The 18,355-nt window shown below is 36.9% G+C and overlaps 1 protein-coding gene across 1 annotated transcript in view; it reads right to left on the bottom strand.

Moving 5' to 3' along the window:
* The window catches only part of LOC149561319 (alpha-glucan water dikinase, chloroplastic-like), a 154,438-nt gene that overhangs the window by 95,150 nt on the left and 40,933 nt on the right, over positions 1–18,355 (bottom strand). Inside the window, exon 13 of the mRNA XM_089825084.1 lies at positions 17,629–17,763. Within this exon, the coding sequence (XP_089681210.1) occupies positions 17,629–17,763 (135 nt within the window). The remainder of the gene's footprint in view (positions 1–17,628; positions 17,764–18,355) is intronic.

The following is an 18,355-nucleotide window of genomic DNA, read 5'->3' as shown; positions in this document are numbered from 1 at the left end:
AATGTTATTGTTGTATGCCCTAAGGGGGCAATGTTCTTGAAGGCACTTGATTGTGAAGGGCAAGTGAGAGATTCAAAATTTATTTCACGCATTCTCATTGATGCCATAGAGTCAATGGATCCTGATAATGTTGTCCAAGTTGTCACGGACAATGCAAAAGTTTGCAAGGCTGCAACGATAATTGTAGAGTCTAGCTATGATCATATCTTTTGGACACCATGTACCATCCACTCTCTGAATTTGGTGATGAAATCAATTGGCACCGAAATAGATTGGGTGAAAAAGATATATGAGGAAGTTGAAGAGATTCAAATGTTTGTGACAAATCACCACATGTCACAAGCAATTTTTAGGAGTTTCTTGGACTTGGAATTATTGAAGGTAAATTTGTAAATTTAATATTTAGTTATATATTATTGGATTCCATAATATTGTTTTTGTTCTTTACATTAACATGTTTTAATTTTTAAATGTATTACTAAGTTGAGTTTAAGATGTACTTAGGTTGTTAAAACCCACTTTGCCTCTCACACAAGGTAAAGGAAGAATTGAAACAAATGGTCATTAGCCCCCAATGGGGCATTTGGAAGAATTTCAATACAAGGGCCTTAAATGTGAGAAGAATAATACTAGATGAGGATTGGTGGGGTCTTGTGACTTATGTGTTGGAAGTCACCGATCCAATAATGGCAATGCTTTGCTTTACAGACAGTGATGAGCTATGCCTTGAGGATATTTATGATTCCATGGACACTATGTTAGAAAAGATTAAAATGGTAAGTTCTATGCTCTTTTACAAAAATTGTTTGTTTGAGAGATATCATTCTAAAGTTTAGATTGACATAATCACTAATTATAATTATTATTTATATCTCATATCCTAAGTCATACAGAGGAGCGAGAATGATCCCCAGGGCACCTTTTACAACAAGGTGGAAGCAATTGGTCATCATCGAGGGAACAAGATGACCACACCTTTGCACCTCCTTGCATATGCTCTATCCCCGAGGTACTGTAGTGCTTATCAAATGCTTCCGCTTATGTTATCCAATGTTTGTGCTATTGATATTTGATAGTGTTCAATTGTCTTTCGTTATTCCGAGGCACTATAGTGCAGATATACTTCACCTTCCAGGTAGAGTGCCACCATTTAGAGATGCAGAGGTTGCAAATGGGTATAAGAGGGCACTAGCTAAAATATTTCAAGATCCAAAAATTGGGGCAATGGTTAGGAGTGAATTTGCTACCTTCATCTCAGGTGATAATTTCCACCCTATTGCTATAGCAAACCAAAGCAAGATGGATGTCATTAAATGGTGGTACCTTCATGGGCAAGTCTTCACATACCTCCAACCTCTTGCCACAAAGGTCCTATCCCAAGTAAATTTGTATAATTTGTTAAGTTTGTAATTATAGTCAGATTGATATGATCATGAGATTCATTATTGCTAGTAAATCATCATTAGATAAATATTCTTATATATATATATATATATATATATATATATATATATATATATATATATATATATATATATATATATATATATATATATATATATATATATATATATATATATATAATAATTTGTCTATTATACATATGGTTATCTACAGTATTAATATACTAACTAATAATGATTAACTATAGAGACATGTCTCTTCAAGAGACATATCTCCTCTCATATTTATGAGTCCTCAAATTTGCATTTGGAAAATTTCAATTACAATGGCCATGTTAGTACATTTGCATAAACGATCCATGCTACTCAACAAAATTTAGCACCTAAAATTGATTTCTTAAGCTCAAAGTTAACACTCTCAAATCCTTAAATTTATCTTGATTGTTGTATTGATATTTTTTAATTTCTCTTCAGGTTGCCAGCTCTTCTGCAGCTGAGCGGAATTGGAGTACCTACTCTTTTATCCACTTAGCCAAACAGAACCGGTTGGTTACAAAAAAACTAGAAGACCTTGTGTTCATTCACAACAATTTACACTTGTTGTCATGGAAGGATCCTAAGTACAAAAAGAGGCCCAAAAAGCTTTTGGATGTAGCACCCAAGACTCCTGATTAAAATATTACCATCTGGGATCTTGCTAGATCCACTTTGCTTGATGTGGATGATGAGGAGGATGATTATGAGTTCACAATCCCCTCTACTACTAGTGGAGGTGGTTTGGGTTCCTCTAGTGATACAGATATAGCACTTGCAGCTCATCAATAACCCTCCAATGCGAATTTTCTTGAAAATCCTTTTGATGATTAAATAAAAAACTTTAGTCTCAACTCTTGACTCTTTTATGAGTATATCATATGACAAACTTTTATGTTTAATGATCTATATTTTGAATGTTACAAACTTTCACTTACGGTAATTTAATGTGAATGTGTTAAATTTTCTTTATAATCGCGAAAATATATCAATTATCAAGTATACTAGATTCATAGGAACATACTAGAATCATAGATTCATAATATGAAATGATTTAGTTTTAGAATTATGTATATTTCTCATATTTTTTAGTATATATATATATATATCCACGATTCATAATTGGGAAAAAAAATCCCAATCCACATATCCAATTCACGTGCTTAAATCAGTTTCGTTTCACGAATCAGCAACTAAGCCGTTAATGCAACTCTTTATTGCAAAAATGTCAATTTGATAATTAGTTGTTTCTCTTCATCGATTGTTATATGTAATGCCCCTTTAGGAATACACCTAAATTTTGCACAAAATAACAATAGCAATAACATATTCACAAGAGTATTTTCTTATTAAATAATATATTACTAATTGCATTAATGAAGTTAATTATTTGGTATTAATTTATTAAAACAATAACAATGAAGATCCTCATTTACAAACACACATATGACACTTGCAAACCTATTAGAAACTCGGGGGAAGAAGCACCATAGAATGCTAGGAAACTATCCACCACAATTAAGCACAAGAATGCCAAACAAGGAACCAAGTCTGACGCCTTGGCTCACAAATAAACTTAATGGTCATACACTTTGGTAGAAGATAATGCCTAGAAGGGAGTTTCTTACCTTTGTTTACAGTTTCTTTAAAGAGATCTGTATGAATGAAAGTACATAAAGTGTGATAAGCCAAAGCTTCATGATAATTAGATAATGATGAATGGCAGCATCTCAAACACATTGAAGATGACTGCATTGCATCCTCCTGTATGCAGTCCACAGTCTGAAAACTTGATGCACTGTGTTTGTTCTTCAACTTGCTGCTTCTTAGTTATGTGATACATTGGCTTAAATTCTTGCATTCAGATCGATGTAAGGAATGGCAAGCTCACTTTGGTACATTTGTCTTAAATGGAACAAAATAATTCTAGTAAGATCTGATTCATGCTAAAATCTGCTAAACTTCTAAATACTTATATGCTTTTGGCCCTTGGACATTATACAATGTGAGGGATAAGATAGATAAGGTAAGATAAGATAAGATAATAATATTGATGTCCACCAAAAACCAACAAGGTTTATGGGACTGAGCATACGAACAGAAGAGCCAGCCAAAGCAGAAGCACCAAATGATGAGTAAGAAGAAACAAAAGCAAGAAACTAAACAAGAAAGAAGACAAGGTAAGGACTAAGGGTCCTTCATTGTCACAAAGAAATCAGTAATAGAGGGGTAAACCCATGAACGATCCATAGTCTTAGAATGTCGTGTAGAACCTCTGTAGGACTGTCGCTGCCTAGAGAGACTGGTGTAGTGTCTAACCGATTTGGAATGAGAAGTACTAGAAGGCCTTTTCAAACCCCGTGGAGGAGACAAGGGAGGAAAAATGGCAGTAATGAGCTGGTCTAAAGTACGCCCCTGAGGTATAAAAGACCATGGGGTAATCTCTCGAAGATGGGTGTGTCAATATGGTGTAGAGAACATTTAGTTGAATTAATTTGACATCAATTATAAGGTCACTTGCTCCAGATTGGAAGGGTTGTAAACATGTATGATAAGTTAAAGAAACATATGCCTAAAAGCGCATTTATTTCGGAAGTGCAAAATTTATAAGCTAAAATTATTGTAAGGATGTATTATTGGTAAATACAAGAAATTGTTACTCAAATTTTCACTTTTGCATATGGCCAAACTTTATGTGGTTACTTCACATAATGTTTGTGTTCTTTAAGTATTCATGGTATACCTGACAAATATTTCATTGTCACATTCTTGTGCTATCAAAGGGCCTAATGCAACATCAAATGGATAAAGTATGATAGGATCACCAAGAAGGCTAAAGGAATCTCATCATCGCGAGCTAGCTTCTCACCTAGAGATGGTACACTACATTTGAAGCATCCACTTTTCCCTCCAAATGTTGATTAGTGTTGAAGACTTAATATATTAATAAATTTATTTTTAAGATAGGAAAGGATATAGTGTAGGCAAAACTCAACATGGATTGTTGCCCAAACAATTTAGGAGTGTCTATGGATCTTGGAAATTGTACCCTTACAAGGGTCATGAGACAACTCGTTTGACATTGTGGACTTAACTTGTCATGGACTATTGGGGCTCAATTTAAATTGTCATGAACTATCGGGGCTCTCCCCTTAGTGTGTTGGTTAAGTGGTGGTGGTGGAGTCATCCCCACCAAAGTCCAAACCTCCTTTGGGCCATTGCTATTGCAGGCTTGTGCCTTCTATAATGTTTCCATCATAAAATAGATTATTAATCAAACCTTTGTTAAATGGGCCAATTGATTTAGTATATCTCTGACCCATTTTTGTTTTGTTTCCATAAGTTAGTGTAGCCATTGGCTATCTTTGTACACCCTCAGAAAAGTTTTCCCCAACGAGTATTTAAGCATGGCTTGTAGGTAGTCATTGGTATGCAATTTGGATTATTTCTTTGTACTATGAATTCCCATTGAGATTCTCTGTTGTTCATCATTTTGGAAGTGAACGATCTTCCCTACTTGGCTATTCCAATTTTCGTGGGATTCAACCCTCACCATATTTTGTCACCTATGACACTTCGCTCGGATCTAGCAAATTGGAGCACCATCTTGTGGAAAATACTAATTGAAGGGTATACGTGTTCAATCTCCATTCTTATTTGGCTTTATTTGATGAATTCAGGTCTATAAGTTTATGGTTGCATTGCTGAGCATTTCACCCTCCATCCACACACCATCCACTTCCCACAACACAAAGTGCATCTTTTCGTACTGCAACTTTACCCTATTGTACAGCCAATTCCCCCCGGCTTCCTCCCTCCTACCTTACGAACGATCTTTGCATTCATATCGTACCACACCTCATCACCGAATAGACCCCTCATTCCATCGTATAACTCATTTTGACACCGTACAACCTTGCATTATTATACCATATGACTATTCCACACCCTCACTGTACGGCCCCTGCTCCATCAACCCATACGGCCACTACTCATCAACAGTACGACCCTATTTGTATTCCACTGCATGGACAACAATTGTTTCCCCTCAAACACGTACGACACTCACATAGCTACCGTATAGCCTCTACCATATGGACTCAAGCAATCCATACACCACCCTTATTCAATTGTCCTTCTCTTCCAAGATATTTTGTACAACCATTGTGACCAAGTACACGCCTGTGTGAATTAATTAGATATCGGAACATTACAATGGTATCAGAGCTTCAATCCTCCCAGCCTATGGACAATGAATGAGAATTTATAGTCGGAAGAGAAGACTGAAAGATCCCTAATAGATGCCCTTGCTGATCTGCTGTAGTTTTTAAATTAATAAACTATATTTTCTTGTGATTTCTTTGATGGTCTTTGAGAATAGACAAAAGTTACAGAAGGTTTTGTTTTTGTTTTGTGTTTTTTGATAGTTTTTACAATAGCAATGAATAATGAACAATAAACATGAGAGGAGACTGAAAATAAATAAGAGCATAGAGCCAAATTAGAATTGCTATAAATCGTACCAGGCAGATTTCTGATTTATAAAGCCAAATAATAAATCCAATGCAATTCCAAGGAGCTTACATCCAACAATGATGCCAAACTGCTGCAAATGGCGGCTCTAAGACTGCAAGGAATCACATCCCAGCTGAAAGAATCAATCTGCAACGCTAAAACCATAAATCTGCAACCTGAATCCACAATAAAGAATGGCATACTCTATCCCTGATAGCAACACACACTGTCTGAAGAATCCAATGCCAATAACTGCTGAGGGCTACGTCCCAGCCAATCCAAAACCTGGGGTTTGCGTCCCAAATGAAGAATTTCTCTCTCAGAGCCAATTCACAAAAACGAGTTTTTCAATATGCAAAAGATAATAAGAAATTAGGTTTCCATCTCCTTATATCCCCTTCCAATTGTAAATTGAACCCTAAAGGGAAATCACACTTTGCCCTTTAAATAAAATATAATAAAATAACATTTTCCCAATTAAAGTCGTCCATGCTATAGAAAAAACATTACTTTATTAAAATTCCATAGCTGAAGGTACCAAAAAGTCTACAGATAGTAAAAATCATGTATAATAATTCGAGACCTTTCCAACGAGCTATAACACATAGGTGTACCAGATCAACTGAAGCCAAAATCCCCTTAGTACTCCAAAATGGTTATATTATTAACCTTATTTTAATTTATTTAATCACCAACTTAGGAAATATTTAAATATATTAAAATATTTCCCAAATGGTCCCAAAAGGCCCAAAATGACCAATCAAACATGAATCTGACCTTGTCACCTGTCTGTGACTGATGCCGGACAAGATGTGTTAACTGGTAGTCCATCCCTAAAATCTAGGGATGCTCCTAAAAAGTAGGAGACAGCCCCAATCAACCAAAATTGAGTCCCAATGACTCCCCTGCTATGTGCACCTCTGAGAGAACTGTCACTGAACTAGGAGTTCCTCCTAAAAAATAGGAATGCCTCCTAAAAAATAGGAGATGCACTCTAAGTCTCCAAAACGTTCACCGAGGTCTCCAAACGCCTCCTAGACCACTCCTAGTCAATCCCTACAAATTAGGAATCCCTCCTAAATTGTAAGAAACTGTTGTCAACTACTCCAAACTACTTGGGAAGCTCATGCATGACTCTCAAAGTCCCTGGGTTGGTTCCCTCTATGCTCTGCTGGCCTATGGGAACCAGATAATAGACCAACCCTGCTAGAAATGTTGTCACTAAGGAAGGGCAGAAATTGGGGACATGACAAAGACGATCCCATTCGGTTGATAGAATGATAATAGAACCAAAACCTACAGTTGCTGAACTCGTGGCGCTATTAAGAGAACTTCCAAGGAATCAGGCACAAATCAATGATACTCAGCGACTCACAGAAGAAACTCTAAAAAAAAGACAAACAATAAAATATCTGGTGAACAAAATGGTCACAGTGCGGACTTGGTGTCGAGTAAAGCAAACCCTCATCTAGTACACTCTCGACCTTCCACGCCGTCTTTTCCCCCACGGATGGAGGCACCACATGGAGAGAAGCAAACAACTTTTGAGGAAGTTCAAGAACAGTCGAGAGAATACTGGAAGAAAGAAAATTTTGAGGAGGATATATCCTACAAAGATTAGCAAAACTGAGAATGAGATATTTGGGAGGTGGAAACCGAGAATACTTTAACGATGATCTTAGAAGGAAGTTGAGTAAAGTAAATCTGTCACCATTTGACGGATCTGGATCCATATCTACACAAGTGTTGGTAATGAGGCCCGATACTTACTTCGAACTTAATCCAATGCCAGAAGAAGTAATTAAATTTGCGGCATTACACTAGGAGGGAGTAGTGTATGAATGGTGGCACCACGACACCATTACACTAGGGTATGACCAAATAAATACCTATGTGGAATTCACTAAGAGATTGATAGATCGATTTGATGGTAAAGATCCATAACTAAATTTCAAAGAATTGGCACAACTAAGGCGAACTGGATTAATTGACCAGTACATTACGAAATTTGATTTGGTCATGGACATTTCTGAAAGAAGATGGATAGTGCTCTTCATGGACGGACTAGTAGAACTACTTAAGGGTTGGATAAAAGGGTTCAATCCTGCCACCCTGTCGGAGGCCATTAAAAAGGCTTAGAGTATGGCATCATCATCGACGTCATCCTCTCGAGGGTACTCACATTCCAAACCGTCGGTGTTTCCCAAGGACAAAGATAATAAACCTCTGGTGAAGAAGCCATCATAGGACGAAGCTACTAGACAAGACCTCCAAAGGAAGAAACTATGTTTCAACTGCAAGGGACCGTGGAACTTGGGCATAGATGCCTCAGGAAAGAAAAAATTCACTACATTGAAGTCGTGTCCGATGATGAGGACAAATAGGAAGATCTACCATCCAAAGAAAACCATCCACACAAGGACACCAAAATGGTTAGTCTGAACCCTACGGAAAGAATTGCAACCTTGGTACAACGCAGAGGAACTATTGCCTTAGCTGGAAGCTCGAGGTGTACGGGGTTTCATGTATGGGGAACCCTTCAAGGACAAAGGGTCATTGTGATTCTCAATAACAAAGCCACTCTAAGCTTCATAAACTCATCTTTGATGAAATGAAGAGGTCTACCTATTGAAATGCATGCAGGATTCCAAGTCAAGGTCGCCAGAGGGACCTTTCTGCCCTATACACACCTTGTTCCCCAACTAAGTATCACCATGGCTAACCACACGGTGATGGAGGATTTCTTCATAGTGGACCTAGATGATATGGAGGTTTTTTTGGGCATACAATGGATGGAGACACTTGATGAATACACTCAGAGCTTCTAACGAATGGACTCACTTTTTTCGTTAATCGGAATAAGGTTGTTCTCTGTGGAATGGCCAATGAGGGATTGAAGGAAGTTTTAGTACATCGGATGGAGGCAATTTTTTGACATGATGACATTGCTTGGGCTACACACTATTTTGTCTCGGTAAAACCCATAAATGGACAACAGACACCTCACCAAGATGACAATCTTCAAAATATTCTAAGTGCTCATGATAAAGTTTTTATAGACATCCTCCTAGCAAACCTCCCCATCGTGGGTTTGAACATACTATCAAGTTGGAAGCAGGCACCAAGCCAGTCATAACCACACCCTACCACCATCCCAAGAAATTCAAAGATGAGATTGAAAAGGCGATTCAGGAACTACTTGAGAAAGGATGGATCTGCCCCAGTTCTAGCCCTTTTGCATCATCAATAGTATTGGTTAAAAAGGACGGGACGATGGGCATGTTTGTGGACTACAGTGCGTTGAACAAAAGGACGATAAAAAATAGATATCCTATTCCCAGGATCGATGAATTTTTGGACGAACTACATGGTGTGATTTATTTTTCAAAAATAGATTTCTGCTTCGGATACCATCGGATCTGCATGAGGGAAGAAGATGTGTAGAAGACGGCTTTTCATTGTCACTACGGGTATTATGAGTTCTTGGTCATGACATTCGGATTAACAGATGCACCTACTACATTCCATTCATGCATGAATCGCATCTTCAATAAACAATTGTGTAAGTACTTATTGGTATTCTTCAATGATATTGTTAATTATAGCAACACATGGAAAGAGCACTTGAAGCATCTAAATGAGGTCCTAGAGATCGTAAAGGCTCAGTCTTTGTTTGCCAAGTGATCCAAGTGCGAATTTGATATGACAGACATATTGTATCTAGGGCATGTTGTCAGTTAATATTGAGTACAAGTTCATCGGGAGAAGATTCAAGCTATCCTTGATTGCCCCCCCCAAATCGCTCAGAGTTGTGAGGATTTTTTTGGACTATGCAGTTATTATCGAAGGTTTGTAAAAGGATTATCTGAGCTTAGCGCACCATTAACCAATCTAACAAAAAACGGTTCCTTCCAATGGAACGAAAAGGTGCAACACACTTTTGATAAGTTGAAAGAAGTAATGAGCACTTGCACAGTACTGAATTTTCCTAACTTCACTCAAGCATTCATTCTGGAGTTTAACGCATCCGAATAAGGCATTGGCGGGGTATTGATGAAAGATCGACACCCCATAGCCTTCGAGAGTCGAAAACTTACACAAGCAAAGCGTTTGTATTCCATTGATGACAAAGAAATGTTGGCCATCGTTCATGCACTTACCAAGTTCCGACAGTATCTGGTGGGTGCCAAGTTTTTCCTCCATACTAATCATAATAGCTTGAAATATTTTCTGGAGCAATGGGACTTGAACAAGAGGCAACAAAAATGGGTACGCAAGATTCAGGCTTTTGATTTTGACATTAAATATGTCAAGGGAAAGAACAATGTGGTTCCAGATGCCTTGTCCACCCGCCATCTACTTACTCAAATTTTAGCTAACTGGAAAACACATTTGTTGGTGGAATATTCCAAAAACACATTTTTCTATGAGCTAATGGATGGGAACACTCGAGATGATCGGTACAAAGTGGTGGATGACATCATTTACTATAAGAATCAAATATACTTAATGCCTAAATACAAACTGAAGTAGAAAATCTTGAAGGAGCTACATGACACCCTTGGTTGGACACCCAGGATTCCTTAAAACTTACAAACAATCAAGGAGAGGTTTTCATGGAAAGGTCTTAAAGGAGACATATTGCAGCATGTAAGAGAGTGTGCAGTTTGCTAGCAAAACAAATCTGAATATACTCTTGTTGACATTCCAGACATGTTTGTTATTATTAACATACACTTATTCAGATTGTAAGTATATACTGAGCATATTGTACAGTTAACAGTGTTAATCAAGCATTTCAATTGCTACCTAGTCCTTTGGACAGATTTCAGTTTGCACCGAGCAGTTACTACTATGGTGATGATCAGCAGTGTACATCGAGCATAACAATGTATGCCAAGTTTACCAGTGCAAACCGAGTTGTGCAGTGCTTACCAAGTTCGCAGTTGATGTGATGTGAGTCTAGTGTTAATTGAGCTGCTCAGTGTTAACCAAGTGACTTAGTTTATATCGAGCTCGTAGTGATAGCATTGACTGAGCTATGCCGTGTGAATCAAGTGATTCAGTTTATATGCCGAGTTTCACAGTATTCGCCGAGTCACCAGTGCAGACCGAGTTCAAGACTACTTAGAAGTGATCAATATGGACCAAGCTTCTATATCTACCGAGTGCATGACAATGCCGAGCCTTGACAGTGGATGTCAAGTATTAGAACCTCACCGAGTCAGTCTTCAAAACCCAAGTTTCTACACTTTGGCCGATTTTGTAATATTTGTGTAAACATGTATTGTGGCTGCCTTTGTAATTGTGTAATTTGATTGATATATATATGTAATGTATTGTATCACATCCAAATAATCAATGAGAAGTAATGTAATCATCAGAGAAGAGCAGAAGAGCAAATTACAAGGGCTACAACAATATAAGGAGCAGAAAAATTTATCCATCATAGCAAGGTGATTTGTACACTTAGAGGAATCTCATTCAACAAACCAAGTTGCAGATCAGAGATCAACTACTGCTTCATCCTAACAGGTAGATCAGTCAAATCTTTTAACAATGTAGACCTAACAGTCTTGTGTAAATCTCTTTACTGAGTGCATACATCATTGTATGTTTGTAAATACTTTTGCAAGGTGGACCTAGTAGTTCTTATTGCTCTTAACAGGGCAGATCATCAAAATTGATCATTGTAAGCCTTAACAGGCTAACTTTATACTGCAGTACTAAATCTTGTGAGTATCATCCCCACCTCAATTTTACTTTCTATTTGGAAAGTTTCTGCGTCACCAAATGTTGTGTCAAAAGTGTTATGTATGCTTTAATGTTTTCAATTTCTCATGCATGCAATTAGATTAGAATATACATGAAGGATTAATTGCTAATTAAGGATAAAGTTTTATTAGTTACTGATTCACCCCTCCCCTCTCAGTAACTTAGCTTGTCATATTTATTTCCAACAATTGGTATGAAAGCTTTGTGGTTCTCAGAGAAAAGTTTAACAGCTTGAGCAAAGATCTAAGGCAATGGAGGTATTCAGACTTGACAAGGCTATTGACAATGAGAAGCTAGATTTGGAATTGGCTATTGGACAACTCAAGAAAGTGAAAGAGCAACTCTCTCAATCCCTGAAAAGAAGAAAAGATCTTGCAATCCAGATGAATGATCCACTCTACATTGAAGAAAGAATTGAAGACATTCATTCAAGCAATTCAGATGAAGCTGATGAAGCAATCAAAGAACTATTGGAAAAGAATAGTACTCTTTAAGAAGAAAAAACTAAGATGAGAGAAATTCAGTCAGTAAGATTATGTTAAGTCATGGAAAAGTAAAACAAAATAAGAGAAGAGATAGAAGGAAAGAACAATGAAATTCAACACCTATCCCTTCAGCAAATAGACTTCATTGATCAGCTCACCAATGCAAATGAAGAAATCATGAATGTATGATCAGAGAATGAAAGATTGCAGAATGATCTAAACACTAAAAGGAAAAACAAAGAAATATGAAATCTCAAACAGACATGAATCAATTGAATGAGCAAAGTTATTACAGACAAAAAGGAAAAGCAAGAATTGGATATACAGAAGAAGGTGAATCATACAAGCAAAGAGCTCAAAAGAATAAAAAACCTACTTGCAGTCACTGTGGTAAGATAAGTTATACATCAAACAAATGTTGGAGCAATGGGAAAGCAAAATTCAATGGCAAATGCTACAATTGTAATCAGCATGGTCATAGAGCTAATGAATGCAAAGAAAAACCAAGATTTAAAGGCAAATGTCACAAATGTAAGAAGCATGGACACAAGTCATCAAAATGCAAAACTAAGATATTAAATCCAGCAGAACAGATTGTAAAAGCTATATTTGGTTGGGACTATAACACTTGGTGTAGATATCATTAGATGTGGAGACTTACTAAAAATAGTAAGTAGTCAACTGAGACCCCCAAAACACCTTGTTAGCTCATGAGGGTCGCTATGATGAGCTAACTCTATCAAATGCACAGACTAGCCAAAAATAGGGACATTACATTATCAATACCGCTATTTGCGAGCAGTTGTTTAATGTGGGAACCTTGGCACTATTTTACATGAACTCCTACTTGGTCTACATAGTTGAATCTATGGGATCTTTCTCGAGTCTTTCCACCAAAGGGGATCGATTATAAGTTCCTATCTAGGATTACTATGATCAAATCACCTTGACAAACAACAAATATCATTATAGGAGAGTCTAATGAACATTTTTTGGATATTTCCAATGTTTCTTTGATAAATAGCTAGTAATCATGCAAGTGTCTAATGAAGGCTCGGATAAGGTAAATCAGTATGGTTGCATCATTCTTCAATTTCCAACTTTCACTTATTTGAGAGTTGGGTACTTCAAAGGAGAACCATATATCTTACCTAGGTATGTTACTGACAGAATTATTATGATGGATTTGATCAGACAACTCATGGAAGTATAGTTTTATCATAACTCTTTGCATAGGCCAAGTTTTGGTATCACCTCTGCCAAACCTTTAGTAATTGGTCAATATATGATCAATTCAGTCTAAAAAGTGAACAATCTGGAGGCAAAACTTCAGCTTATCACAATAAAAAGGTTCAAAGCTAGGTATGATTTTGATTATCAAGGAATGCACTCAATGATCAAAAGAGCGCTCACCCATATCCATCATATAGAAGATATTTGGATTGACATGCTAATGGAGATGGACATCATGAGAATGGACTATTGTAGACTCACTTTGCAGCAGATCATTGATCTTAACATGCTTGAAATTCCATCTAATCTTCATATTGAGGATGATGCTAATATTCTTGACCTGGAACAACATTGTGACAAACGATGTCCTTTTCCTACTCGATGGCAGCAGAAATAAGGTGTATCCATTGTTGATAGATTTCAATCCATCCTGACAAATACCAACAAATGGTTGAAGATCAAAGGTCTCAAGAGGGTGAATCCCAAACTTGGGGTATATTGTGAAAGTTTGGGATCACCTAGAAGGAAATCTCAATTGCAAATCTCAAGCAAAGATGGTGCATCTTCCTCCATTGCAATGAAATCTCTCAAGTTCAAGTTGAAAGGTGGAAAGGGATCTAAATCATCTCAAGAACCCTCACAAGCACCTGCACAAGCTCAAGAACCTAAAGAGAATGAAGAGGAAGAGGGAGAGGTTATGATCATATCTCCTCTACGACCAATAAATCAGCAAGGTCCATCCATTCAGGAAACACCTTTTCTAGGATGACGTTGATTTATTCTCCACTATTTTCACATCTACTATCCTTGCTTCAGAGGTGAACACACTAACGCTTCCTATCTCTTCAATGGCTCCTCCTGTTCTCACAACTGAGCAGTGCGAGAATTTGGGGAACATGTTTGAAGATTTCCCAACATTCATAGAAGGTCAAGTTTCCCAACTTGATACTTCAATAGCTGGCTTTGAGGCATTCATGACAGTATCTTCTTATCAGGTACCTCTCGGTATAGCAGTACAACTTGAAGCATGTTCAGTCACCACGGAAATATAATCAGGATCAATGTCGATGGTTGTTACTACCTCTGATTCATTAGGTGAAGGTTTTAGTTTGCCTGCTTGGTTGGGCAAGATTAGTATGAAGAGAAGGAAGGTTGTGCTAGCCCCAAATAATATTCCTATTAAGAAAACCAAGTCTAAATCTTTGAAAAGATAAGATTGTTTCAAGGATTGTAGTTGATTCCAATAAGACTAAGTTTGTGGAGGTTGTTGAACCATTGGTGGACAAACCGATAACCATTTGGATTACAAGTTCAACAAATCCAACTTGGTAAGCAATCACGGTTGGGTTATCTAGAAGATGCTCATGATGCACTTGCTAATGTATCAATGCGCAATCACGATTTGTGGGACAAAAAGAATCAGCTCAAGCACGAGGTTGCTCACCTAAATGAGGTTATTCAACAACAGTCTTTGCAACATGCAATCACTACATCTCAGACACCTCAAGAGAAGTGGATCATGGAAGCGGAAAAAAATTGATTTCGAGAGGTTGTCTCTAAAGGAGTACAGGCCATCACAGATGAGGTCAGAATTCTTGAACGTATCAAAGGAATTGAAGAGATTGTGCATGACCTAATTGCACCTCTAAGTCAGAAAGCTAACACCTTCAAGGAAATTTTGTGTGATTGGGATGAAATCGCAAATTCTGATTTAGATGGCTTGGTTGCATGTGATGTTATCCCATCTTGTGAAATGTTCTACAGGTGTCATGGACTCCAGGGTTATATAGAAGAAACACTGAGGAAACTTATAACAAAGTTGCAGGCAGCCTTAGAAGATTGTCAGTCGATTGAAATTTAGCTAATGTGTGACCTAGAACAAATGGGATGTCAAGTTCTTAGTGAGAATGACAACTTGATTACAATAGACAAGGTGACTTCAGAATATACAATCAGAGTTAATGCTGATCTAGATTCTGAAGATTTTGGTTCTCACACAATGAATAGGTTTGCTTTGTACAAAACCTTAGCAAAGCACCTACAGGACTCTCTCGTGGCAAATTGTAAAGTTGTAAAATCAGCATATGTCGACGTAGCCATAATAGAAGTTTTATCAAAGGCAATACAAATCTCAGAGCTTCCTACAGCACGTGATGTCATCATCAAGTTCAAGGCACTAGAAAATAATCCTTAGGATTGTTTCACTTCTCTTCTATCTTCTTTCTTCTATTTTTCATGTTTGTAGATTGAAGAGGATGTATTGCATGAAATTGTGCAATTAAATGTAATATGATTTGCATGTTCTTATTACAAGTAATCCCATGATTTCTCTTGTTAGTTAGACTGGGTCAAAGTTGGTTGAGTTGCTCCCACTTTTTCCTTCTTTTTCACAACTTCTTTGTCTATATAAAAGAGTATGCGCTTTCATTGTAAAAATCATCTATTATTATATGCAAGAGAACTCTGGAGAAATTGTGCAAGCATAACTTTGATTGTAGTGCTATTTTGAAAGAAAAGTGAATACAAAGAGACAATTGAAGTTAAACTTTGATGGAGTGCAATTGTAAATTGTGGAAGTTGGAAGCTTTGACTATGATTTGCATTTGTTATCTTTGATTCATGTGTTTTTTGCATTCTTGATAATAGAGTATAAAGAGTTAGGAAGCAACAGGAGCTGAAGCTTTGACTGGAGTGGTTGTCAAGATGTATAGACTAGGAGTTTTGACTGTAGCTTGTATCTCTTTCTTAATCCACAAAAGTAGATAGAATTCTTTACTTTTGCAAGTCTTTGTGCCCCAATAGTAAAAGTTATTCTTATAGTGTAAATTAAGACTATTCTTAGAGCCAAACTGGTATGCTTTCAGCTAGCCGTTTGAGTTAGTGTTGGTCTATCAGTATCACCGTTTACAATCTTAGATAGAAGTGTAGTTCAATGTTTCATCTTGCCCATTACTAGCTCTGTGGTTAAGTGGATTCTTTTCTGAAAGCTAAGAGGAAAGAATATCGGTAATACCTTTCAAATCTCTCAACTTCTTGCTTACCTTGAGTTGATCCAAGAAACGGGAGCCTTCCCTTTAAGGTAGGAAAGATTTTGTTTCACACGTTGTGCCTGGTCTACCTATTTTGTGACTAGATTTTACCCAAAACTGTCAGTTGCAAAATATCCAACCAACAAGTTGATAAAAAATTTCAAAAAATTTGCAACAGCTAAAAGATTTAGAAGGTTTGATACAAGCTGAGTTCAATTCCCTTTTTAATGCTTGAACGGTGAGAGGCATGCAAAGCTCGATGTCACCATTGAATTTCATATGGAGGATGCAAAGTCGTATTTTAAGAAATTTCCTCACTGCTCTCTTCTGAAGCTTGTATTTTTTTAACAAAATTTCCTTGATTCTCGAAACTAAGCTTTAATGCTTGTGGAAGGATACAAATTTTCCTAGTGGGCTGCAAGACCAAGCACTTTCTTTCCTTGCCTATGTTGGGAGAAATTATTAACAAAATTTTCCTTTATTCTCGAAACTAAGCTTTAATGCTTGTGAAAGGATGCAAATTTTCCCAATGGGGTGCAAGACCAAGCGCTTTCTTTCCTTGCCTATGTTGGGAGAAATTATTCATGTAATCATGATGCTGATCTGATGTATATCATCTGTTGTCTAAAGTAATCAAAAAATGCATTTGTTTAAAAACATATATACTCAATAATGAAATCACTTTCCCAATATATAATTACAAATGAAACCACTGAAGTCAACCTCCTGAGACACAGATGACAATGGTACCCCCGGGAGATTTCTTGTATTAAAAATTAAAGGTATTCATCTTGACATATTCTTTATAAAAATTTTACGCCTAAGGTATCACTTATCTTAAAACTTTGTATTCTATTAGAAATAATTCTCAAGTGGCATCTTCCATATGGGTTTCAAAAGTCTTATATTTTTTAATTCTGCATTCTTTCCAGGTATACAACACATCTCTCGTCCTAAAGCTCAGAAGCCTCAAACTCCATGTTCAAGCCCCCAAGTGATTCTTTTCCACTTGCAACTTAAGGGCAGCATGGATGTAGAAGATACTATATCTCGAAGCAACATGTTTCATGCAGTACAAGCCATAATTTTGCAAAGAGAAAGATCGTGTGATAGGAAAATGCACAACAAAGAAAAGCAAATTAAGCAACAATATACCGAGGTTTCACATTGTAGTTTTTGTTCCATGTAAGTTGCCTGGTTGCCATGAATCTCATCCAAACAAGGATTCCAGCCAGTCCAAGCTCACCTTCATCTTTTGCCTGTTTCAGCAACTCTGTTGCAATATTGAACCTGCATATCACATGCAATGAAGAGAATGTTTCTTAGTGTCATGGCAAGCACAAAACAAACTGCAGTTTCTTTGATCTTCTCAAAATGTCAACTCAACAAGAAAAACATTTTTGATTGCAATATATTTAGAAGATAAAAATTCCAAATACAAAACCCTGACATCTTTGAGAAAATCAATTCAGTTTAGCAAATTGAATAATATACTTTTGTGATACTGGTTGCCTGAATGTTCAAATAATCAAAACTTGTGCCTCAAATGGTAAAAGACAATTATCCAGAAAGAAATAAAAAGAATTCAATGGATAAATTACTGTAAACTGAAAAAGCTTTGAAGAAACTTAAATGAATGCATTGTGACTAGCATCCAAATGTTGGCACTAAAGTACAAGTTCTAACGCAAGCTCCCTATTATGATATCCTTGGTATGAGGGTCCACTTATTGGGGCTGGCAGCATGGGAATAGCATTGAGTGAGTGGACTGGTAATCTAAAAATAGTTAGGGTCAGTTAAATCAAGAAATAGGGCAGGCGAGTCAATTAAGGTTATTATATAAGGAACTAATATAGATGAGTCAAGTTGGGTTGATTACCTA

The sequence above is a fragment of the Cupressus sempervirens genome, chromosome 4, assembly GCF_028749045.1.
Source record: "Cupressus sempervirens isolate cs-2001-9-10 chromosome 4, ASM2874904v1, whole genome shotgun sequence".
In the NCBI taxonomy this organism is placed as follows: domain Eukaryota; kingdom Viridiplantae; phylum Streptophyta; class Pinopsida; order Cupressales; family Cupressaceae; genus Cupressus; species Cupressus sempervirens.
This window is presented reverse-complemented; position numbering and strand designations above follow the sequence as displayed.